This window comes from Mobula hypostoma, chromosome 4 (genome assembly GCF_963921235.1).
Source record: "Mobula hypostoma chromosome 4, sMobHyp1.1, whole genome shotgun sequence".
In the NCBI taxonomy this organism is placed as follows: Eukaryota; Metazoa; Chordata; class Chondrichthyes; order Myliobatiformes; family Myliobatidae; genus Mobula; species Mobula hypostoma.
Window position 1 is genome coordinate 151,462,459 of NC_086100.1, and position 26,118 is coordinate 151,488,576.

General features: G+C 42.5%; 1 protein-coding gene across 1 annotated transcript in view; it reads right to left on the reverse strand.

Annotated features, from left to right (window-relative positions):
• Window positions 1–11,663: 11,663 nt before the first annotated feature.
• LOC134345677 (insulin-like growth factor-binding protein-like 1) overlaps window positions 11,664–26,118 on the reverse strand; it is a 43,460-nt gene continuing 29,005 nt past the window's right edge. Inside the window, exons 2-5 of the mRNA XM_063046724.1 lie at window positions 19,540–19,649; window positions 17,737–17,853; window positions 15,232–15,349; window positions 11,664–12,382 (exon numbers count right to left, since the gene is read on the reverse strand). Coding sequence (XP_062902794.1) covers window positions 12,345–12,382; window positions 15,232–15,349; window positions 17,737–17,853; window positions 19,540–19,649 — 383 coding nt within the window. The 3' untranslated portion in view covers window positions 11,664–12,344. The remainder of the gene's footprint in view (window positions 12,383–15,231; window positions 15,350–17,736; window positions 17,854–19,539; window positions 19,650–26,118) is intronic.

Consider the following 26,118-nt stretch of genomic DNA (forward strand, 5'->3'; position numbering starts at 1 on the left):
TTTGCTAAAACTGACACTCAAAGTGAGACCTCACCAGTGACTTATAAAGCTTTAACAGCACCAGACAGATTCCTGGTAGGTTTGCTGTCAAACAGCTACTACCGTCACAGAGACCCGTCACTTCATTCTCTATTGGTGCTTTGGTTACCAGTTATTCCAGAAAATTATAATAAGATTTATAAGAGCCTGTGTAAATTGAGTCAAGAGGTATGGCTTTGTTATCTGATCTCCACAACTCTGATGTCTAATCGACAAATTTTAAGGACAATATTCTAGGCTCAGAGGCAGATTAATCACTCAAAGTTATGCAATTAAAGGAAGAAAATTAGGAATGAATTCTGCGCAATTTACTTACAGCTCTAGAAATCTAAAAGTTATCTTCAGTTTTTAGCACTATACTTGTGCATTTACTCCAAAAGAATCTTCAATACAGAAGGCGAGTACAACCATTGGACAATATTCTTGGAAATGGTAAAATTGTGATCAAAGAAAAAAATTCTCCTTTTTACAATCTATTATTCTGAGGACAAGGACAAAATGAATATAGGAATCAAGAAGCAAAGAAAAGAAGGAATCCAAAGGAAGAAGATGTGCTTTCATTCCTGCAGAAATATAAGAGTGCAAATACCATCAATGGAAAGGATGGATCAGTACACTGAAGTCAAAACTGAGCCATTAAGCAGTCAGTCTGATTGTCTATGAGAGCATTTCATTGTTGCAAAGTAGACACCACATGACACTTCAGTCCAATGAGACCACAATTTGATAATAGATGTGATTACAGGAGAGCATTGTGTTCACACTGTACCATTGCCAATGGGTTTAAAGTAACAGTGAGATAATCAACACTCTTAATTTAAAAATCTATACTAGTCTTGAAGTCAGTTGTTGATTGATGGCTTCCAGATCTCTTTACCAGGTCTAGACTTTCTGGTTCTGGATTTTAATACAAAGATCATGTTTCTTTGTCAGACTTGCTGGCATTTGCTACTCCACTTTTGAACTCCACAACTCAGACAGAACTTCATGATAGAGTGTTTCACATCCAGCTCTATTCACCTCTAGCAGAGCTCATTTGATCCACACAAACATTTCAGATTTTGTCACCAACATGAAACCAATGGTTAAACAGAATAAGCAACACACATAAAAGTTGTTGGTGAACACAGCAGGCCAGGCAGCATCTCTAGGAAGAGGTGCAGTCAACGTTTCGGGCCGAGACCCTTCATCCTGACCTGAAACGTCTCGGCCTGAAATGTCGACTGCACCTCTTCCTAGAGATGCTGCCTGGCCTGCTGCGTTCACCAGCAACTTTTATGTGTGTTGCTTGAATTTCCAGCATCTGCAGAATTCCTGTTGTTTGCGTTAAACAGAATAACAGATCTTGATAGTAAAAACAGGTGTAATTCTTTATAAAACCATAAGATATAGGAGCAGAATTAGGCCATTTGGCCTATCAAGTCTGCTCTATCATTTCAACATGGCTGATCCAATTTTCCTCGGCCCCAATCTCCTGCCTTCTCCCCATATCCCTTCATGCCCTAACCAATCAAGAGTCTATAAACCTCTGTCTTAAATATACATAAAGACTTGGCCTCCACAGTTGCCTGTGACAACGAATTCCACAGATTCACCACTCTCTGCCTCATGAAATTCCTCCTCATCTCCTTTCTATAAGGACGTCCCTCTATTCTGAGGCTGTGTCCTCTGGTCTTAAGCTCTCCCACCATAGGAAACATCCTCTCCACATCCACTCTATCAAGGCCTTTCACCATCTGATAGGCTTCAATGAGGTCACCCATCATTCTTATGAATTCCAGTCAATACAGGAATTATTCCAAGAGCTTCTTACTCAGTTTAAAATACAATTTCAGTTGTTCCTTGTGAGAATGTGAGAAGCAAAAATAATGGCTTTTCTTTACCCATCATGTACCATGGTGACTTACTGCTGCATCTAACCAATGAACTGACATGTTAAGTGTTAACCTCACTTCATACATGGTATTGTAATGAACAAAGAGCAGGTGAGTGCTTTTTTTTCTACATGCTATGCTTTGGGGAAACCACATGAGATAAACAAAATACCACATATAAATATTCAATCAGATACCATGTCAAATTATCTGCATTTGTGTGAAAAAGAAAGCAGATAATAATGTTCAAGCAGATAGATTCTATTAAGTAGCTTTGTCTCAGCTTGCCCTTGGGTTCTTTAATTCTGTCATGGTATACAGAATGTTAAAATTGAAACAATGTTCCCAGTTAATATAAGTGCTTGGATATTTGTTAATTTGGTTGAGAGAAATGCAAAGCCACACAGAATCATGTTGCGTGATTTATTTAGATATGAATCTGGTTGGTGGAATTTCAAAGACATTTTGTGATACTCCAGTCACTGTTGAAACAATTTATTGATCTGGAGCTCCGATTGGCATGGTTTATTAGCCTAGGTCACCAGCCTTATTAAGATTGGAAGGCTTGAAAATAAGCCTAAAAAGTGAAACCTTCCTTTTAAAGAAAATGTCTGGAATCTGTTTGAGGGCACCACAGAGTGCAGTAGATGATACAGCAGCCTCACAGATCCAACAACCTGGGTTCCATCCTGTTCTAGGGTGCTGACAGTGTGGAGTTTGCATGTTCTTCCTGTGACTGAGAGGGTTTCCCCATGGCTGCTCTGATTCCTACCAATGATATACAGGCTGGTGTGTTAATCAGTTATGTAAGCAACTCAGTGTAGATGAGTGGCAGGAGAGTCATGGTCGAGTTAATTGGTATGTGAAGGAGACCAGACTAAATGGAAATCGGGGTATGGGATTGATGGAATTAATCTGAAGGTTTAGGATGGACTTGACAGATTGAACATGCTCTTACTATGATGTAAGAACGAGAGACTACAATGAGAATACCTTGATGATAATTGATATTGATAATTGATACCTATTTGATAATTCATATTCCAGAAATCTACTAATTAACCACAACAGTGCAGATCTGGGTTAAATACTTCAAACTATTTATTATTTTCTACAATTCTAGGAGCTAAATGTTTTAGCTCTGTAAAAAAAGTCTAAAAAGGCAGGAGGAGAAGATGGAAATGCAATGCAGCGTGCGCAGCCTCTCCGGTGAAATGATATCGTATTTGTTAAATAAGGTACCATGCACAATTCTGATTTGACGGAGACAGCCGTGAGAAGCACGAAGGAACATCTGGAGAAACTTCTGAAATGCCCGGTTCGCTGCCGTTGCTACTGTGTGATCGAGAATCTCTGGAGGGAAGGCCCCAAATCCTCGGCTTTGCCTGCTGCTGGCAGCCAGGGCTGCAGTCGAAATGCTCAGCAGAGATGGTGCTTGGTGTCTGGTGTCAGAAGGCTGGTCGGAGGCTTGAAGTTTTCGGAGGACTCAGAGTCCGACTGTGGTCGGGCATGGCAGGGAGAGTTTTCTTCCTTCTCCCATCTGCATGAGATGTGGGACTTGAGAGAGACTTTGACATTTTTTTACCGTGCCCATGGCCTGTTCTTCATCAAGTTACAGTATTGCTTGCACTGTTGTAACTATATGTTATAACTATGTGGTTTTTTGTCAGTTTTTCAGTCTTGGTCTGTCCTGTGTTTCTGTGATATCACACCAGAGGAATATTGTATCATTTAATGCATACATTACTAAATGACAATAAAAGAGGACTGCGTGTCCTCATAATCTAATCTAATTTACCTTCCTCCCTTCACCATGACATTAATTGCTCAAAATATAATAAAAGCCTAATGCTACTCCAGTAAATAATCTTTTAAAATTTGGATTGCGCATTTGGTTTCATAATCAGGTTAAATAAAAGCAAACTATGGATGTAGCTTCTGGCCACAAACATTCCTGTAGCCCAGCAAAGAAAATTAATCTAGGCAGTACTGCCAACATTAGAACCTCCTGACAGTGGTCAGTAGACACTATCCTTGATTAGAAATGTTTTCTTCACTTCCTATGGCTTCCATTCCTTTCGTGCTCTCAGATGAACTGATCCTACTGAAGCTGGATCCAGAGAGGTAGATCCCTCTCAACAGATCCCTTTCCAGTGGGCTCCAGCCCTCTGGAGATCCAGAGTAAGTGTAGATTGTAGGTCCTATGAAGCTCTGGTTTCCTTCACTCTTCCTCCTGTTATCCCAGGAATTTCCTGTGCTATAACAAGTGGTGGTGGTGGGGTGGAGATACGCCTCTACCAAAGGAGGTGTGAGGCACTGCTTCCCTTTGCTAGCCTGCAGGTCACCCTTGGGCAAGGAGTTGCATCAGCTTAGTCCCCCCACCCCCAATCAGGGTCATGTGAAGCCACGGGAGCAGCTGGTGCACATCTCAAGTGACCACTGTCACCAGGCTGACAATCTCTGACGAGTATTGAATATACTGGGGTACCCTGTCTTGTAGGCATTGCCCAGAAGGAGGCCATGGTAAACCACTTCTTAAAAATTTGCCAAGAACCCTCATGGTCAAGTGACCATGATCACCTGTGTCATACGACACAGCACATAATGGTGATGATGGTGATAAGTGGGTGTAGGGGTTTGCTCACTTTTCTCCAATGTGCATTTAGGAATTGAAGATTTCCAAGTGTGACATAGGGAAATCAACCTTTCCATGTTTTATTACCCCTTTTGTCATCCTCTTTGTGAAGTAATACACTTGGTAGTTAGGTAAAACCTTAAACAGGACCAGATGTGATCCACCCATCCTCTTGAAGCGTCATCTTGAAAAGGAGGGTTTCCTCCGTGTCCCAGTTTAGCTCCTGGTTCATTCATATCCCAGGCTTAAAGTCAGATATGCTGATGAATGGTCATTTCTGAACAGATCATCTTTCTTGACACTCTGGTTGCCTTTTGTTAGGCTCCTTCTCTGTCTTGTGTCCAGATCACAAATGAAAACTCCAGGACCATTGTTAAAATGCACTTCAAAAACATGGAGCAATTGGGAGTGTATAAAATAAAAGAGGCCCTGAGGGAACGCCAAAACCATAACAAAATGCTCTTTCTTTTAAGACCAGAAAATGGAAACAGTGTTTCACATTTTTGGTGCACTGGGCTGTCTTTCTGAGCAACTCCAATGCCTAGAAATCATCCCACAGAAAATCATGAATTTGACACAAAAGGTTTTGAAGTAGTGCCAGGATAACTTGAACCCTGATGGGAGTTACGGATAGTCACTGTCATTACTGTACCATTGTTGTGCATGGAAGGTTGCCAGAACTTAAGGGACCCATCTCCATGGCAGCCACAGAGCAGCTGCATGAAAAGCTTTCAGAAAGATATGGGAAAAAGTGGGAGAGGGAGGTCATGGAAAAATACAGCACAGAAACAGGTCCTTCAGAACAACCAGTTCATGCCAAACCATTTAAACTGGCTGCTGCTGCCATCGGCCTGCACTAGCACCAAAGCCCTTCATACGTCGACCATCCATGTACCTATCCAGACTTCTCATACTTTGCAATCAAGCTCACACGCACCTCTTGTGCTGGCAGCTCATTCCACACTCTCAGTTACCCTCTTTTCCTCATTTTCCCTCATGTTCCCCTTGGAACTTTTTACCTTTCATCCTTAACACATGACCTCTGGTTATAGTCCCACCCAACCTCAGTGGAAAAAGCCTGCTTGCATAACCCTTCAACTTTGTATACCTCTTTCAAGTGTCCCCTCAGTCTTCTATGTTCCAAGGAATAAAGTCCTAACCTATTCAATCTTTTGTTATAACTCAAGTTCTCCAGACCAGACAACATCCTTGTAAATTTTCCATTTACTCTTCCAACCTTATTTGCATCTTTCTTGTAGATAGGTGACCAAAACTGCACAGTACTCCAAATGAGGCCTCACCAACATCTTACACAACTTCAACATAACATCCCATCTCCTGTGCTCAATAGTTAAATTTATAAAGGCCAAAGTGGCAAAAACTTTCTTTATGACCCTATCTACTTGTGCTGCCATTTTCAATGGGTTATGGACATGTATTCCCAGATCCCTTTGTTGTACTGCACTCTTCAGTGTCCTACTGTTCACTGTGTAAGACCTACCCTGGCTGGTCCTTCCAAAGTGCAACACTTTGCATTTGTCTGAATTAAATTCCATCTGCCATTTTTCACCCTATTTTTCTAGCTGGTCCAGATCCTGCTGCAAGCTCTGGTAGTCTTCCTCATTGTCCACTCCACCCCCAATCTTGGTGTCACCTGCAAATTTGCTGATCCATTTAACCACATCATCTAGGTCATTGATATAGATGAAAAACAAGAATGGATCCAGCACTGATTCCTGCAGCACTGCACTCCACTAGTCACAGAGGCAACCATCTACTACCACCTTCTGGCTTTTCCACAAAGCCAATGTTTAATCCAATTTACTGCTTTATCTTGAATGCTGACAACTGAACCTTCTTGACAAACATCCCACGTGGTACCTTTTCAACTGCCTTGCAAAAGTCCGTGTAGACAACATCTACTGCCTTGCCTTCAATAACTATCCTGGTAACTTCCTCAAAAAACTCTACAAAATTGGTTACACATGACTTACACACACAAATCCCTAATCAATGGGGGATTTCAATATGCTGGTAGATTGGGAAAATCAGGTTGGCACTGGATTCCAAGAGGGAGAATTTCTAATATGCCTACAAAATGGCTTTTTAGAGCAGCTCTTGGTTGAGCTTTTAAAAACCTACAGAGAGCAACTAAAAGAATCATTAGAAGGGAAAAGATGAAATATGAAAGCAAACAATATCAAAGTGGATAGTAAAAGCTTTTTCAAATATGTTAAAAAAAAGACGAGAGTGGATATTGGACTGTTAGAAAATGAGGCTGGAGAAATAATAATGGGGGGGGGGTCAAGGAGATGGCTGATGAACTAAATGAGCACTTTGCATCAGTCTTCACTGTGGAAGACACTAGCAGTGTGCCAGATGTTGAAGGGTGTGAAGGAAGAGAAGGGTGTGCAGTTACTATTACAAGGGAGAAGATGCTCAAAAAGCTGAAAGACGTAAGGGTACACAAGTCACCGGACCAGATGAACTGCACCCTAGGGTTCTGAAAGAGGTAGCAGTAGAGACTGTGGAGGCATTAGCAATGATCCTTGTCCATTCTCCAGGTTCAGGATTACAAAGTGCCGTGATTCTAGCCCACTCTCAATGTTACTGCATTAGAATCACAGCCTGGTGTTACCCTACTATTAACACCTGACTCACCTTTGCTTTCCAGCCAAGTGAAGCACAATGTTCTCTTAAAGTCCTATACAATCCTTTGAGTCATGGAGCACTATAGCTCAGAAACAAGACCATTGGCCCATCCAATCCATGCTAAACCATTACTCTGCCTAGTCCCATTGATCGGCACCTGGACCAGAGTCCTCTATACCCTCCCATCTATGTGTTTATCAAACCATCTTTCATATTGAAATTGAGCCCACATCTACCAATTCTGCTGGAAGATTGTTCAACAATTTTAGCACCCTTTGCGTGAAGCAGAGCTCCCTCTCATGTTTCTCAAATATTTCACCTTTCACACTTAACCCATGACCTCTAGTTCTAATCCCACCCTATCTCAGTGGAAAAAGCCAGCATTTACCCTACCCATACTCCTCAATCATACATACCTCTATCAATTCTCCCCTCATTCTCCTATGCTTCAAGGAATAAAGTCTTAACCTATTCAACCTTTCCTCATAACTCAGGTCTTCCAGTACCTGCAGCATCCTTGAAAATTTTCTTTGTTTTGATAAATAGTTGTCAGAAAAAGATGAATTTTGATTTAAAAATTAGAATGTTGTTTTTACTAATCTTGGGGCGAGCTAGTTGGGCTGCAAAGATATTGTGCCTTCCTTCTGCATTCACACTTACCTGTATCTTCCCTTCCATCTTTCCAAAGCCTGTGATGACCAAATTTTACATGAGGCCCCATTCGCAAAGGATTATAGACCATTCTTGAGCTGAAGATTTAGGCTAAAGATGTTAAACTAGTAATATCCAAACCAACAAGATTTCTTTTGCTTTACCTTTCTCAAATGGATGTGAAATGCAAGATGTGAAAATGTACTTAGAACATAGAACAGTACAGGCCCTTCAGCCACAATGTTGTGCTGGCCTTTTAACTTACTCTAGGGTTAATCTAACACTTCACTCCCTCATAGCCCTGTCATGGGGAGGGCACTGATGGCAGACCCAAATGCAAGACACAGACACTGAAATACTGGGAACTGGACTGGACTAAAGTTAGGGAGGGTCAGGACTGGATACAGACTAGAGGTTGGGACAGGAACACAGACTTGGGCAGGGACATTGGCTGGGAAAGTGGGACCAGGAACTGGGAACTAGGAGCCTGGGTTTGGACTCAGAGCCAGAGACAGCACAAGGACCCAGAACCTGGGTCTTGACTCAGGCTCAGACCCTGGAACTAGGCAAGGACATGATGGGGCTACAGGACTGGATGAGGCTTGGGTTCCTCAAGGGTTGGGTTGGTTAGGCCCTTGAGGACCCTCCCTAGGACACAGGGCCAGGATGCTTACAAGGATGCAGGGCCAGGATGACTGCCAAGGTAAACCACAGAGGAAACTGTCAGGGATTCAGAAGGACAGGAAAGGACAGATCCAACCACAGGGTAACAGCAAAGACAGCCTGACTTACCTCACAGAGGCTAGGACAGGAAGGGAGCACAATCTGGGGTGGCTCTGTCTCAGGGCAGCCAGCAACCTTGGCTGGCTACAGAAACAACCAAATCCATATCTAGCTCAGAGTGGCAGACAGCCACTCAGCTGGCCCCAGAAACAGCCAAATCCATACCACAATGACTGCTCCAACTAGAGACAAGGCTCCATGAAGCAGTGGTCCTCCAACCAGGTTTAAAGATCACAAATGGCCACTCTAGCCTTCCACTAACAGGTTGCTCCAAGAGGATACTGACAAGACAAACCAGCACCCACACATGAACCCAGGGCCACTTTTATTCCCAGCCCCAAGATGAGCATCAGGTGCCTATGATTAAGCCCAACTGAAACAAGGGACAGCCAGAAGACCTGGAGTCCGGAGTCCACAGACTGGACCGTGAACCGGAATGTGGATTTCATGGACTGGACCATGACAAGCCCTCCATTTTTTCATCCATGTGCCTATCCACAAGTCTCTAAGTTGTCCCTGATGTGTGTTTCCATCACCATCACTGGCAGTGCATTCAGATGTACCTACTGCTCTCTATGTAAAAAAACCTACCTCTGACATTTCCCTAAACTTTTCTCCAGTCACCTTCAAATTATGCACTCTTATATTAGCTTTTGTCGCTGTGGGGAAAAGGTCTCCATTCTATCTATGCCTCTTGTCATCTTGTAAACATCTATCGTCACCTCTCTTCCTCCACTACAAAGAGAAAGCTCACTCAAAATTTCCTCGGCAGACATGCACTCTAACCTAAACAGCATCTTGGTAAATATCCTCTACTGCCCCTCTACAGCTTCCACATCCTTTCTCTAATGAGGTAATTAGAACTGAACACAACAGTCCAAGTGTGGTCTAACCAGAGTTCTCTAAGCTGCAGCACTACCTCATAGCTCTTGAAATCAATCATCTGATTAATGAAGGCCAACGCATTACATGCTTTCTTAACCATCCTATCAACTTGTGCAGCAACTTGAAGGATCCATGGATGTGGACGGGAGCAGAGTTTTGGATTTATGGATCATTGGGATCTCTTCTGGGGAAGGTATGACTTGTACTGAAAAGAAGAGTTACATCTGGACCTGTGGGGACCAATACCATTTGGGCAGGTTTGCAAGAGCTATTGGGGTGGGTTTAAACTAACTTGGCAGGGGTATGGGAACTGGCTGAGGATGGACAGTTGGTATACAAGCTGAAGTATTTTATAGTGAGACTTTGAAGAAATTCAGGCAGATGATAGGATAAAATTGCAGTCAGTGGTGTGAATTGAAGAGTAACATGGGGGCAAAATCAAGAAGGGTGATAAGCACAGGACTGAAGGTGTTCTATTTGAATACATGCAGCATACAGAGTAAGGTAGATGTTCATGCCATCAGATTGGAGGCTACCAAGACGGAATATAAGGTGTTGCTCCTTGAACTTGTGTGTGGCCTCATTGTGACAGTAGAGGAGGCCATGGACGGACATATCGGAATGGGAATGGGAAATGGAATTAAGGTAGGTGGCCACTGGGAGATCCTGCTTTCTCTGGAGGATGGAGCATAGGTGCTTGGAGAAGTGGTCTCCCAATCTACATCAGGACTCACCGATGTACAGGAGGCCACACCGGGAGTACTGGATACAATAGATGACTCCAACAGACTCACAGATGAAGTGTTGCCTCACCTGGAAAGACTGTTTAGGGCTCTGAGTGATAGTGAGGGACGAGGTGTAGGGGTAGGTGTAACACTTGTTCCACTTGCCAGGAGGGAGATCAATAGCGAGGGACAGATGGACAAGGGAGTCGCATAGGGAGTGATAGGAGGGCATGAACACTGATTGCTCAAACTTCTGGTAATGACCCTCCCCTTTATCCTTCTCCATTTCCATTTCCTTCTGTCACCTTATCTCTTTACCTGCCCATCACCTTCCTTCTGCTGCTCCTCCCCCTCTTCTGTCCTCTCCTAACAGATACCCCCTTCACCAGCCCTGCATCTTTCACCAATCAACCTCCCAGCTCTTTACTTCTCCCCTCACCCTCCCTTCCAGTTTCACCAATCACCTCGTGTTTCTTCCTCCCCTCCCCCCACCTTCTTACTCTGACTCCTCATCTTTTTTTCTCCAGTCCTGATCAAGGGTCTCAGCCCAAAATGTTGACTGTCCTCTTCCATAAATGTTGCCAAGCCTGCTGAGTTCCTCCAGCATTTTGTGTGTGAAAATTGGTGGATGCAGCCCAATCCATCACAGGAAGAGCCATCACCATCATTGAGACGTCTATAAGGAGTACTCTCACAAGAAAGCAGCATCCATCATTAAGGAACCCCAAAATCCTTGCTTTCTTCTCATTGCTACCATTGGGAAGGAGGTACAGGAGCTTTAGATCCCACACCACCAAGTTCTGGAAGATATATTACCCTTTAACCATTAGTCTCCTGAACCAGCGTGGATAACTTGACTCACCTCAACTCTGAACTGATTCCACAATCTCTGGACTCAATCTCAAGGTCTCTGCAACTCACATTCTCAGCATTATTTATTTAATATTTTTTAGATTTGCACAGTTTTTCTGATTTTGCATATTTGTTTTTTGTCAGTCTTTGATAGTGTGTGGTTTTTCATTAATTCTATTGTATTTCTTTGCTCTATCATGAATACCTTCAAAAATGAATCTCAAAGTAGTTTATGGTGATATATACTGTATGTACTTTGATAATAAATTTACTTTGAACTTTGAAGTCAATCAGGAAGGGAAGGGAAGTGAAGATTTCTCCAAATTATTCTTGGAAGGTGCATTGGAAGTTTGGATGGCTACTTGTAAAGATGGAGGAATAAACGTCATGTCCCAAAGGCAATGTGTATTTTGGGATAGCTTGTGTCCCACAGGTACAAGTTGGTTTATTAGAGGCACACAGGTTAGTTACCTGTTCCATACATTAATGTGTTACTTGCTCCCAAAATTTATAGAATATTGTTGAAATAAATAAGTACTTGAAAAACAAATATTAAAGGTAGTTAAATGTTTTTGAAGAGTAACAGTAATCTTTATTAAAACACTTTGAAAAAGAGTACACAACAAAGGTAGCTATTAAATTTTGTAGCTTTTGTTGGAAACCTCCATTTTAGATTAGTCATACCAGTCAAGAACAGGAATTTTGTGTCCACCCAGGAATTTTGGAAGCATGGTTTCCTAAATTTGTTGGCTGCACAAGTTCCACCATGTTTGTTCATTAAAATTTGAAGGTGAACTTCTTTAAATATAAAATCACAAATTTTAAAAAATGTATTCAAAGACTAATCATTGCACTAAAGACAACACAACTGATGTATCGTTTAGATGTTAAATAGGAGCTTTGCTGAAAGATTAAAACTTGGTTAATGTAACATAAAGTATCTTCATTATGGTGCTAAGGTATATGACACACATCTCTGTGTTTTATACAATCGTTGTGAGCTTCTAACATCCTCAGTCCCAACCACCTCCTCTTCATGAACATCTAAGGCATTTTCAATTGCACACTGTGAGGTTCTGCAAATGCCTATCATTTTATACTGGATGTACTAACATTATCATAAAAACTTTAGAAAAGTAGAAGAAAATGATACAAGATACATCATTTTCAATTCAATCTGTTACGTTTCATTTTTCTCTAACTCTAAAATGCAGGAAAAGGATTTATCAATGTGGAGTTAGCCAGGATTTAATTTTCTTCCTCCAGAAAGTCCTTTTTTTTCTTACCTGGAAAAAAATGACAGAAGTGAATGACATTCTAAGCAAGAAGGAAGAAGAAACTCTAAAGATTAAATATTAGCTTTATACTCAGTGGCCACTTTATTAGGTACACCCGCACACCTGCTTGTTTATGCAAATACTAATCAGCTTATCATATGGTGGCAATCCAATACATCAAAGCATACAGACATGGTCAAGAGGTTCAGTTGTTGTTCAGACTAAACAGCAGAATGGGGATGATTGTTGCAGATCATGGAATGATTGTTGGTGTTTGAGTATTTCAGAAACTGCTGATCTCCTGGGTTTTTCATGCACCACGTTCTCTAGAGTTTTCAGAGAGTGGTGCGAGAAGCAAGAAACATTTAGTGAGTGACGATTTTGAGGATGAAAACACCTTGTTAATGAGAGAGGTCAGAGGAGTATGGCCAGACTGGTTCAGGGTGACAGTAAGATGATAATAACTCAAATTACCATGCGTTACAACAGCGGTGTACAGAAGAGCATCTCTAAATGCACATCATGTCGAACCTTGAGGAGGATGGGCTACAGCACCAAAAGTCTACACTGGGTTCAATTCCTGTGACCATTTTATTCATATATTCCAGTACCTAAAGTGGCCACTGAGTGTATTTACCACATGTCCATCAAAACAAATGTTGAAGATAAAAAATTCAGCATTGCATTACGCAAACACGAGGAATTCTGCAGATGCTGGAAATTCAAGCAACACACATCAAAGTTGCTGCATTCACCAGCAACTTTGATGTGTGTTGCTCAGCATTGCTTTCTTGGTTTCAGCAGTCCAAGGACTAACTATATCAGTTCTTTGTGGCAGTTCTCCTTGGTTGTAGAAACATCATATTCCTCAGAAATCACGTGCATCTACCCTTTTGGCCCCCTGTTTTCATGTCGAATGAATACTCCTCCACTCTTCTTGAGAGAGCTTGCACCATTTCTCAGGACATGGTAAGTTTTTATATATATATATAAAACTGGTTGGGATAGGAGCATTTTATATTTTACCTTTATATTAAAAATAATGAGCTCAAAGTAGGTGTATAGTGTATGTACATAAGGCAATTTCTAGCTTATTTGACAGCATTCTTCCCTCTGAACATTCAGTTCAAGCCCCACTGTGGTTACTTGAACACAAAGATCCAACATTCCCATAAGATACTAAGGGATGGCTACATTATTGAAGGTACCAAAGGGTATTAAACTGAGGGTATGAGTGCTGTTTTATGTGGAATTAAGGGGATAAAGGATGTTATTGATGTGCTCTGGATAATGTTTCTAAATTAAGTAGTGGTTTTTATTACAGTATAGTTTATGTGCAAATTACCAATATGCAAATTATTTGTAATGTAGGGACAGCGTCATCCTTCCACCATCAGATTTCTGAACTGACAAAGAACCAACCCATGAACATTATCTCACTATATTTTCTCTCCATGGTTCAAAATTGCTCATTTGGTACAAAGCATTGAGGGATATTTTGAAAAGGTTGTTAGCCTCCTCTTTGTTCATTCCGTAGGCTAAGATTGCTGCCTTCAGTGAACAAGAAGTCACTCTAGCAAGTGCCATGCCATGTTTTACTGCTGTGACTTCTCTTTAGTGCATTCTTCCAGAGCTTTATTGATGAAGTTTGGCTTACACATGTAAATTAACAAAAAAAGTATAATTACAAATCTGCATTTATGTAGCAAACAACTATGGCTTTTGATAATACTGCTCAGGTAAGATAATGAGCAGGAATAAAAAGGATAGCCTTCTTTATTGGTGGTCTGAGTGTAGTCAAAAGACCCATGCCAAAGTTTTTCTACACAGGAGGATGTGGAACAAGCTTTCATAGGGGATGGTTGAAGCAGATAGTGTCATAACTTTTAAAAGGTGTTGGAAGAAGTACTTCGATAGAAAAGGATTAGGGGGACACAGGCTGATGCAGTCACAAGGACTTCAGTAGATAGGTATTATGGTTGCCATGGAAAAGTTGTGATGAAAGGATCTGTTTCTGTGCTATACAATTCGCTGATTCTGTTCTATGACCTGTGACTATTGATAAACTTCTGCTCCGGAAAGCAAGCAAAATCAGATAAAAGTGGGAGAAGCTAAAGCAAAACAAAAATGAGAAATAAGTAGGAGACAGAAGAACAACACCAGAAATCAGATATTCAGGTTTAGAAATTATAAAAAAAGCATAATGGAGGCACAATGAAATCTAAGGACAATTAGTTATAATCCAATATAGTAAATCACAGCTTTTCCAAAACACATGATGCACTGGGGAAACCACAACTATAAAGAACTTCTGCCAAAAGGGGTTTGCATTTTACTTCATTTCAGTCAGGAGTGTCTGTGAAATCAACATGCCACAAATGGTATTTATAAAGGATGACCTGTGCATAAATCCAGTGCTGTGATTAGCTTTATCATACTGATAGTGGAATGTAACTTTTCCCACAGTAACACTACGGTGTACTTTTGTGTATGCCAAATTCTATTCATTGCTCCTCAATCGAGCCAGGAAAGTCTGCAGTTGCTAGTTTGTCCCAATATCATATCTCCTAGATACACACCCACACACAGGCACCCATTCCTCTAACTCCTGTAGGAGCCTTGATCCAGAGGTGTTACATAATCAATAGCACAGTGCAATAATAATTGAAAAAATGTATTTAAATATAACATATAACAATTGTTGTTAACTTCATCTCTAAATTGAAATATTTTCCTCTGGTGAATTTCTAGTGAATGACATCCATTACATTTCTGCAGATTCAGTCACATTTTCTAGTGAGACATAATATCCCACTGGGCTACCAGTCTGTTATTATGTTCCCAAGTATCAAAAGCACCTTTAGTCATAATGACTTTCTCCGTGACCTTGATTGTGCCTTCAGTCTGAGCCTCTCCAAGGATGTTGCTGGCATGACATTGATAAACACCTTCGTCTTCCTTTGTCAGTGGATTTATCTAAATTATAAGGAGGATTTGAGTTACGAATATTATATATAGAACCAACAATGATTGCACATTGAACTGTAAACATTGATCAACCCAATAAGGACACTATGTATAGTCCATACATTAATGAAATCATTGGTGGCTATGAAATCACAGTATTGGCATTTACTGATCGAAATACTTGATATTATTTTTCATTGAAACCACTAGTTATACTTACCAAGAAAACAATTTAAAAAATATCCATCTAGCTGGACCTTAAATAGCTCTAATTTTAATAAATAAATTGCCATTAATAAAAACCCATTTGGGAAAATGCATCATGTCCCTCTCTTTTTGATTAAATGTTAAAAAGTGATGTGTAGGACAGCGGTCCCCAACCACCAGGCCGCTGACCGGTACCGGGCCGCAAGGCAAGCGCTACCGGGCTGCGAGGAAATGATAGGATTTGGCGATATGAGTCAGCTGCACCTTTCCTCATTCCCTGTCACGCACTGTTGAGCTTGAACGCATGCGAGGTCATTACCCTCGCGTCGTCCATGTCAGCGCGGGAAGGAGATCAACTCCTCGAGTTTGCAAATGATGGCGGGCTGAAAGTTATGTTTGACATAACATCTCTGCGGGAATTCTGGATCAAAGTCAAGGGCGAATATCCTGAGATTGCCACGAAAGCACTGAAAACGTTGCTTCCATTTCCAACTTATCTCTGCGATGAATGTAACAAAAACTAAATTGCGGAATAGACTGGACATAAGGAACCCCGTTCGAGTATCGCTGTCTCCCATCACCCCTCGATAGGACCGTCTTGTTGCAGGAAAACAAGCCCAGGGCTCCCACTGATTCAGCGATATTGGTGCATTGCAATGATTTTATATGTTCATACGGGGAAACTGTGTGCTGTGTGTTTAATATCCAAACGTTACTTAAAATGTTATGATGCTATTGATTTACTTATATAACCATATAACAATTACAGCACGGAAACAGGCCATCTCGGCCCTTCTAGTCCGTGCCGAACGCTACTCTCACCAAGTCCCACCGACCTGCACTCAGCCCATAACCCCCCATTCCTTTCCTGTCTATATACCTATCCAATTTAACTTTAAATGATAATATCGAACCTGCTTCTGCCATTTCTACTGGGAGTTCGTTCAACACGTATTTCAAGCTCCCCTGTCCTTCCCTGATAATTGACTTATCACTATATTCATGTGAGGAAAGTATGCGCTGTGTGTTTAATATTAAATTCGTTAGATAAACCCTTTTAGAAACAAAATTGAGTGTATTAGCCACTTATCACCCATATTCCGGTCGTGATTAACAGCGCACCCGCCTTCCCGAACGGAATCGCCAAAAACAATTTGTAGCAAAAAACGGCACGTGCACGCATAAGCAAGTCACGCATGCGCACTGGTACCCGCGCAAGGCTTCATGGTCATTGTAGTCTTTTCTGGGTAAACACAACGTATTTGACTGCTACTGTACTCTTGCCCGTTGGCAACCATGCCCCCCCCCACCCCCACCGGTTGGCTGGTCTGCAAGAATATTGTCAATATGAAACCGGTCCACACTGCAAAAGAGGTTGGGGACCCCTGGTGTAGGAGATAAACTTGCCCAGTTTCGAGAAGTCACCCAGTGAAAGATTGCTCCATACCTGGCACTTTGCAGGGAAGGTTGTCTGATTACTGCAGAGTGGTGTTAGAGAGAAGTATTCATGTAAAAAAACACCACCAGCAAGAGGAAATACATCATATCAAAAGTACCCTGGCAACTTTCAAAATCTATAACTGATAGATATTAGCTTTATGCTGATTCTTTTCAGATGCTATTTTAGACCACTAACCATGAAGAAAGTTGTTTGTTAATCTACAGAGTGACTTTATTTATGTTTTCATTTTTTTTGTTGCTGAAAGGACAAAGGTCCTTTTGCTGCAGGAGAAACATAAACGTGCTGGATGGTGCAAAATGATCAGACAGGTGGGAGACTGGAACAGTCTGGTGGAGAAAGGTAAGATTACTTCCATCGGGGCATCACAGTGTTGGTGTGAGGAAAGGAAATGGCCTCAAACAATATCGAAACGGCCAGGAGAAGGTAGGTGTTCAATATGTACGTTGAGTAAATGCTTTCTCTTTGATTCTATAATCCTTTAATTGAGAACTCTTAAAATCATTCCATTTCTAAACCATACATAGTAGTCTCCATAAAATACTTGAGTTGATCTCCTGGATTTTCTCTCAGAGATAAAGGTTAACGCATTCTTCCCGGACTGTCAGAGAACAGTGGTACTGGTTGTAGAGCAGTTTGTTAATGAAAGAACTTGCCTCTTTATGATTGTCTCAGTGTGCACTCACCAGTGTGTTACCTAATCTCTACATGTGTCCAGTCTAGTACTTACCAGAACCCATCCGGTGCTTTCGTGCTTGGATGGTCCACCGCGGACCTGAACTGCAAGATTCACTCGGTCTCCGGGTAGCTCTTCCAAAAGTTTTATTCCCTTGGGTGACTCGGTGACCTACTCACAGTGAAAGTGTAAATATTTGAGTGATGAAAAGGTCATAAATACTATTTTAATGCAGACTGATATAATGGAAGTGTGCAGTAATGAATAAACAGAAGGCTGTGTGTCAGTCTATGTGCACGCCAGCACTTCACACCAGACAATGCAACTCTGTTCCCAGATGTGAGCACTCGCAAATTCAGTTTAAAATGTGTAATTAGAATTTACACCCAACAACGGGTACCTGTTTACGGTTGTAGATCTAGTTACAGATTCTCTTAAAGATAGGAAAGGTATTTCTCCATGTAAAGAGTAAACCTCATTCATCTTGTGTTCGAGAGTCTGGTTAATGGCTGACAACTAGTGATAATGTTGACCTATAGGTAATCTAGGATGATGATGGATATGCAGGAAACTGGAGCTGAGGCCAGAATCAGATCAACCATCAAGTTATTGTATTGCAGAGCTCCAATGGTCCATTATTGCTCTGCTTCTTCTGTACTGTTGAATGTACTAATTTAAACATTGTATGATATGCCTAGGCTATCATTGGCTTTCATATGCGCTTGTGTGCTTCTCTGTAACTGTATTTGATAATAAAAGATGAATTGTTACGCTGCTTAATTTTCCAGAATATTGCAGCAATCAAGCCAAAGCCAAAATGTATCCATTTCACTGAATTCTGCTTTCCTCCTACAAGAACAAAGCATGCAATCTGACATGCTCTTCTGGTGCCTTTTTGAACTTTAAACTTAAAACCTTATTTGCCACATTTCATCTTCTCCATGGTCTGAAAGTTTCAGGTCTCAAACTCTCCCGCATATCACTCTTTGTTTGCACATCTGGGCTAATACTTTGCTCTGTGGTTGACATCCAGAATACGCTGGTACAAGTTTGACATGAATCACACCAACCAGCATCTTCAGAAGACTCTGAAGGAAATGTGCTGAGGAAGCAACTCTTAATGACAGTGTTTGCAAACTGGAGCTTAACAAATGCAGCTACTGTCATGTGTACAACACACATGGAGGATGAAGGATCCTGTAGCAGGGAAGAAACCCTTCCTCCATATCACTAGAACCTGCGATCTTTATACATTGTTTTTTAGCTGCTGGCAACTATCTACTGAAATTTTCTCTTGTGAATTAGTGTAAGCTAGTCTAGTGCTTCTAGAGTTGCTGGCCTACAGGAAGGCATGTTCCCAGAGCTCACGGAGGCTGTCTTGACATTAAAATGTCTGGAGTTAGCAGTTGCTCTCTATGAAGCAGCAAGGGACTATTTCACTAGGGATCTGCTTGACTTCTGAAGATTGTCATCTACAGTATTGGGACTTTGGATTATGTTGGAATTTTGTACTCTGTTGCATCACTGGACAACCTGCTACTTTACTAAACTGTCATCTACAGTAATGGAAAACTTGCTACGAAGTTGGGTTATTTATCACAGTTCTAGACTGCTCTTTGTGGTATTATATCTTTGTCACAAGTATGAAGAGTTTTAGTGTGTTTTTAATAACAGAATGTTCACTGCAACGTTGAACTGCCTTACACAGTTTTAGACTGTGTCCTAGTATTGCACAGTGTCCTTTGGTACAGGTATGTCTACTACAGTTTTGGATGTTCATCTTTGACTGCCCTTTCTATATGGACGACTTCCCTAAAGAAGAGAAATAAAATGTCATGCTGATTGACTGTGTCCTACCTTTCTCCAGGTGACAATCGGAGTTGGAACAGCTTTCACTTCACAGGCCAGGTAGACCTGGGAACCAGTCACATTCTGGACTGACTTTGGGGAGAGGATGATTACAGGAGCTATAAGAAAGCAGATGAAAGAAATTTACCTTTCAGAAACAAAATCTATTTAACGTTGGGTTCTCTGTACATATTGTGAACCGACTTTGAGGAGAGGATGACTACAGATGCCGGTAGAGGATTCATTAGAGAAATTCATCTTTCAAAAGCAGAGTGTATTTAATATTGGCTTCTTAGGTTTCAAATTTCTATTTGCAATCTTTCTGTCCTGCTCTTTCCTACTGTGTGAGAATTTTTCCCTCAGCTGAAAATGAATGAGATGCTCCGACCACTGATGGGCAGACATCTTTAGGAGTAAAATCAGGAATTACTTTTTCCATTAACATTATGGCGAAAACCTAGAATTTTTCCCTACTTGTAGGTTAACGAGAGTTTCAAGGTTGAGCTAGTGCTAGTGAGGGCATTAGTATGTGAATAGTGTAGGAACTTAACCAAAGGGAGATGACAGGGTTACTGTAATGTGGCTGTGCACTCTTGGTTGCAGACTTTTCTCATGCCATAGCAATACTTAACAAGTTAAAGATAACCGCCAGCCTTTGATATGCTGTGGGATCTACCAGGTCTAAATGCATTGGAAGGTAGGCAGTATTGGAGCTTTGGCAGCAGATACTACAATTGTGAATACTCCCCCTTCCATCTCATATTTCCTTTACTAATTAATCCATCTGATCAACTGGATGGGATCATTTGTGATTTCCATAAACTACACTTCAATTAACAATAAAATTCCTCTTTGATTAGTTCTCTCTTTATGTAGGGAACAACAATGTCAGTCAATTGGTGAATGAGTTGAACATACAGAAACAGGCCATCAGCCCATGATGTTATCCTGAACTAATTAATCTAGTAATTAAACACTGTTCATCTCCACCTTCTCTGCACATCCATGTGCCTAAGAGCCCCTTAAACAGCTCACAAACAAGAGAAAATCTGCAGATGCTGAAAATCTGAGTTCCTCCAGCATTTTATGTGTGTTGCTTAAACAGCTCTATCAATTTTTGCCTCCACTACCACTGCCGACAGCACATTCCAGATACACACCACTCTCTGTGTTAAAAAAATATTGCCCTACAATTCTCCTTTGAACTTATCCGCTCTCACTTTAAGTGCATACCCTCTAGTGTTAGACACTTTGAATTTGGGAAAAGATACTACCTATCTACTCTATCTAGCATCTCATAATCTTATAAAACCCTATCAGCTTCTCCCCTCAACTTATGCCACTCTAGAAAAAAGAATTCTAGTTTGTCCAACATCTCCTTATAGAACACGCCCTCTAGTCCAGGTATCATTGTAGTAAACCTTTTCTGCAGCCTCTCCAAAGTCTCTACATCCTTCCTATAGTGTGACAAACAGAACTAAATGCAAGCTAGCTGGTACATATAGTCAGATTAGATACATTAACTTTAGCATATTGTTCCTAAATCCAGCATATAGTGTCAAAACAATATTACTTGTATATTATATATGGAACTATCATAATGACACTGTATGCTGGATTTAGGAAATGGGTTTGTTTTCTTTAAACTGGAGCTCTGGTTTGAGTTCCTGTTTCTAAAATAACCTTCAACTTAAGTGACTTGTAGCAGAAACCGATAATCACTAAGGAGTAGTCCTGTGTCATGGCTGTGATCTGCAACCTTTAAAAATATAGTGTGGAAAACATTCATAAAAAGTCATAGTACCGCTGTTTTATAATAACACTGTCAGTTCATTCGAATAAGGCCCAAGTGCAGGGGCTGGGGGTGGAGGAAGAGGGAGGGGGGAGGGGGGCAGGGGGAGGGGAGGGAGAGGGAGAGAAGGGGGGGGAGAGAGAGAGAGAAAGCGCTGAAAGGAATATCTAAACATTAAACAAATACCGCTAGTCTTCAGTGTCAGTTGAATTTATAGCCCACTTTCTCAGGCAAGGTTGAATGCAAGCAGGCAACGTAATGTTGTTCTGCCTTGCTCAAGTCTCGACAAGAGCTACAACGAAAAGATGGAAGTTAAATATCAGTATAATTAAATAATTAGCTGACACATGCAATATTCACGAGCACAATTGCCGAACCTGCTGTGCAGCCAAGCCCGTGGTGTGACAGGGCCCCCTTACCCAGGCACAACTCCTGAGGCACCACAGACGTGTGCTCACTGGAAGTTCCGGATGAGTGATTTCTCCAAGCTGTCCTTCACTGGGGATCCAAGAACGTTCATCAGAACTATATTCTTCCCAGTCCACAAGGTACTGGACCTTACTATGTACCCAGCGAGATGCCAGGAGACGCCGCACTGTATTGACCAGGGAACCATCTACCAAGTGAGGGGGGGGGGGTGACTGGGGCCAGGGGAGAGGTAGTAACCGGCTTGCGCTGGGAAACATGGAACACTGGGTGGATCTTCAGTGATGCTAGCAGATGTAATCTATATGAGAACTTGTTGACAGCCTTTTCTGCTACGAATACTCCCTCATAATGTGGAGCCAATTTGCAACTCTCGACTTTCAGGGGAAGATCCTTTGATGCCAACCAGATCTCCTCTCCTTGAAAGGCTTTAACTGTCGGCAGAGCCAAATAGTCTGCCGGGCTTATTATTTCTGGGCGTTCAGCAGAGAAGCCCTGGCTTGTCTCCAGGTGCGCTTGTAGCGCTGGATCAGCTGTTCAGCAGCAGGAACTCCTACATCAATCTCCTGGTCAGGGAAGAGCTGTGGCTTGAATCCCTTCTGGCATTCAAAGTGGGACATACCTGTGGAGGCCAAGTGGAGGTTATTGTGGGTGGTCTCTGCACAAACCAATTGGGAGCTCCAGTGTGTGGAGTTGGAAGATGCAAGGCAGTGCAGGGTTGTCTCCAACTCCTGATTCACTCTCTTGTCTGGCCATTGCCAGAACCAGTCAAGAGACTGGTTGTGGCTCCTACAAGACAGCAGAAAGCCATTCAAAGATGGGAAGTGAACTGTGGTCCACGATCAGACACTATGTCTTGAGGAAAGCCGTGGAGCCTGAACACATGTTGAACCATGAATGTGGCAGTCTCATGAGCCAATGGGAGCTTAGGTAGGGCAATGAAGTGGGCAGCATGGAGAACTGATCCACAACGACCAAAATGGAAGTGCTTCCATTAGACATGGGCAGCCCAGTGATGAAACCCACCAAGAGGTGGGAACAAGGGCAGTGGGGCACAGGATATGGACATAGCAAACCCGCTGTGGCTCCTACAAGACAGCAGAAAGCCATTCAAAGATGGGAAGTGAACTGTGGTCCACGATCAGACACTATGTCTTGAGGGAAGCCGTGGAGCCTGAACACATGTTGAACCATGAATGTGGCAGTCTCATGAGCCAATGGGAGCTTAGGGAGGGCAATGAAGTGGGCAGCATGGAGAACTGATCCACAACGACCAAAATGGAAGTGCTTCCATTAGACATGGGCAGCCCAGTGATGAAACCCACCAAGAGGTGGGAACAAGGGCAGTGGGGCACAGGATATGGACATAGCAAACCCGCGGGATGCCGGTGTGACGTCTTGTTCTATATGCAGGTTGGACAGGCAGATATGAAGTCATGGCCATCCTGGGACGTAGATGGCCACCAAAATTGTCTCTTAATAAACTCCAGGGTCTGTTGAATTCCTGGATGGCCAGCCAGACGGTGGAGTGACCCCATTCCAACACTTTGGAGCGCAATGTAGCAGTGACAAACAACTGGTTGGGAGGTTCCCCACTCAGGCCTGGGTCCAACTGTTGGGAGGTCCTCACCTCTGTCTCTATTCCCCAGATGACTGGACCAACAATATATGAATGAGGAAGGGTGGGCTCCAGATCAGCATTGTCCCCAGATCAGTCGAACTGCTGGGAGAGAGTGTCAGCCTTGGCATTATAGCTGCTGGGACGATAGGTGAGGATGAAATTAAACAGGGTGAAGAGGAGAGCCCACCAGGCTTGACAGGAGTTGAGTCTCTTTGCATCCTGAATGTAGGAGAGGTCCTTGTGATCAGTCCAAACCAAGAAAGGATGCTCTGCCCCCTCCAGCCAGTGTTGCCGTACCTCCAATGCCTCCTTGACAGCCAGAAGTTCCAGGTTCCCAACATCATAACATCATAATTACTCTTGGTCAGGGTCAAGCCACAGGAAAGAAAAGCACAAGGGTGCAGTTGGTTATCTGCAGAACAGCGCTGAGAGGTGACAGCTCAAATATTGGCATCGGATGCATCCACCTCGACAATGAATGGCTGTGATGGGTCTGGGTGTTGCTGCATGGGGGCTGTGGTGAAATTTCGCTTAAACTCCAAAAATGCTTGGTCAGCACTGTCTGTCCAAGGGAATCCTGCAGGTCTTCCTGGTGAGGTGCATTTATGGGAGCAGCAATAGGGCTGAAGTTCCGGATGAAGCGGTGATACAAGTTTGAAAACCCCATGAAGCGCCATACCTGTTTGACCGTAGACGGTTTGGGCCACTCTGTATCTGCCTGAACTTTACTAGGATCCACTTGAACACTGGATGGGGTAATTATATAGACTGAAAACCACACCTAGTCTTTATGGAATTCACATTTCTTGGGCTTGGTGTACAGGTTATTTTTGAGGAGCCATCTCCAGACATAGATAAGGATGTTGTCTAAATACACAAAAGCAAACTGGTCCAACATGTCCCCTCACCACATCGTTAACCAAAGCTTGGAAATCAGTGGCGGCACTGGCCAGACCAAAGGGCATCATGAGGTACTCACAGTGGCCATTAGAGGTGTTGAAAGTTGTCTTCCACTCATCCCCTTCTTTCATACAAATTGTCATTGCGCAGATCAATTTTGGAAAATATGGTTGCTCCCTGGAGATGTTTGAATGCAGATGCAGGCAGGGGAAGAGGGTAGTGGTTCTTCACGGCGATGTTGTTCAGGGGTCGATAATTGATGCAGGGTTGGAGTGTGCCATCTTTCTTGCTCACAAAAAAGAAGCCTGCTCCTGCCAGCGTGGTTGACAGATGAATAAACTCCATGGCCATTGCCTCCCTGATGTATTCCTCCATGGCCTCCATTTCAGGACGAGGGAGGGAAAAGAACCGGCCCCGGGGAGGACTAGTGTCAGGTAGGAGGTCTATGGTGCATTCATATGGCCGGTGTGGGGGCAGGGTGGTGGCCGTCCTTTTACTGTAGACCTCAGAAAGATCAGCATATTCAGCTGAATCCCAGACAGATCCACATCTTTAACTGACACAGGAGTGGATTCTTGGAACGGAGCTTCAGCTGGACCCAGACAGGTAGACAGGCATACCCTCCCCGTTCTTGGAGTGCTTTAAGAGACCAATCAATCCATGAGTTATGTTGGGATAGCCCAGGAGACCAAGCATCAGTGGCATTCAGCCATATAGGACAGTTCCTCACTATGATTGCCTTTGAGCACAAGTTTGAGGGGCTCGGTGGAAAGGTGAATCTGGCCAGTTCCCAGTGGTCAACCGTCCATGGCCTCGACATTGATCCTTTCTCTTAATTCCTGAGTTGGAACTCCCCATCTTTGAGCTAGAGTGGCAAAGGTTGTCAGGGCAGCAGAAAAGGAGGACCTGCGAGATGCTGGGAGTGGAACTCATGCAGCCAGAAGCTGCTAAATCGATTTGGTGAGACCGCTAATAGCTGTCAGCTGACGCTGGCTGTTCACAGTGAGTTTGTGGATGGAGGCTGTGAGAGCAGAAATCGCAGATACCTGACTCCGATTGTCTGCAGTGAAATGTTGAACAGTTGCGGCGAGGGATGATACCTATTCCACTAGATGAGACTGGGCTTGGCAGCATGAGATTATCTGTGTCATTGCTTCAGTAACTTCACCCAGAACAGATTCAATCGCCTGTAGTTTGTCCCCTACCTGACCAATGAATCTCAGGGCCAAGGTCAGCTGCTATCTATCTGCTTGGTCCATCTTTGAGGTCAAGACTTCCTGTCAGTTCATTTGAATATGGTCCAAGTGTGGAGACAGAGAGACAGTGAAGTGAGGCGATAGTTCACAGACTTTACTGCAAACAGGCTGCTAAGCGAAAAGAAAATAAAAAATGCTAGGCCAAACAGGGCTGTTAACTAAAGCTCTCAAAATGGAAAAATAGATGCCAACACTGCAGCTGAAAGGAATATCTAATTATAAAACGAAAATCACTAGTCTTCAGCGTCAGTTGACTCGATAGTCTACTTTCTCAGTCAAGGCCAAATGCAAGCAGGCAGCGTAAATTTGCTGTGCTTTGCTCAAGTCTTGACAAGTGCTACAATGAAAAGAAAGAAATTAAATACTGCCGTAATTAAATAATTAGTTGACACGTGCATATTCATGAATACAATTGTCGAATCTGATGTGCAGTCAAGTCCTTGGCTATGACAGATCCAGCTTAAAAAAGTCCTAGCTAATGACGTGATCTACAGACAATGTGCAGACATAGAAGGCTATCTGGTATAAAATGAGCAGAGGACAACGGTTGATTCTCTCTCTTTATAGTGACTTGTTCACTCAGGTAAGGGCTA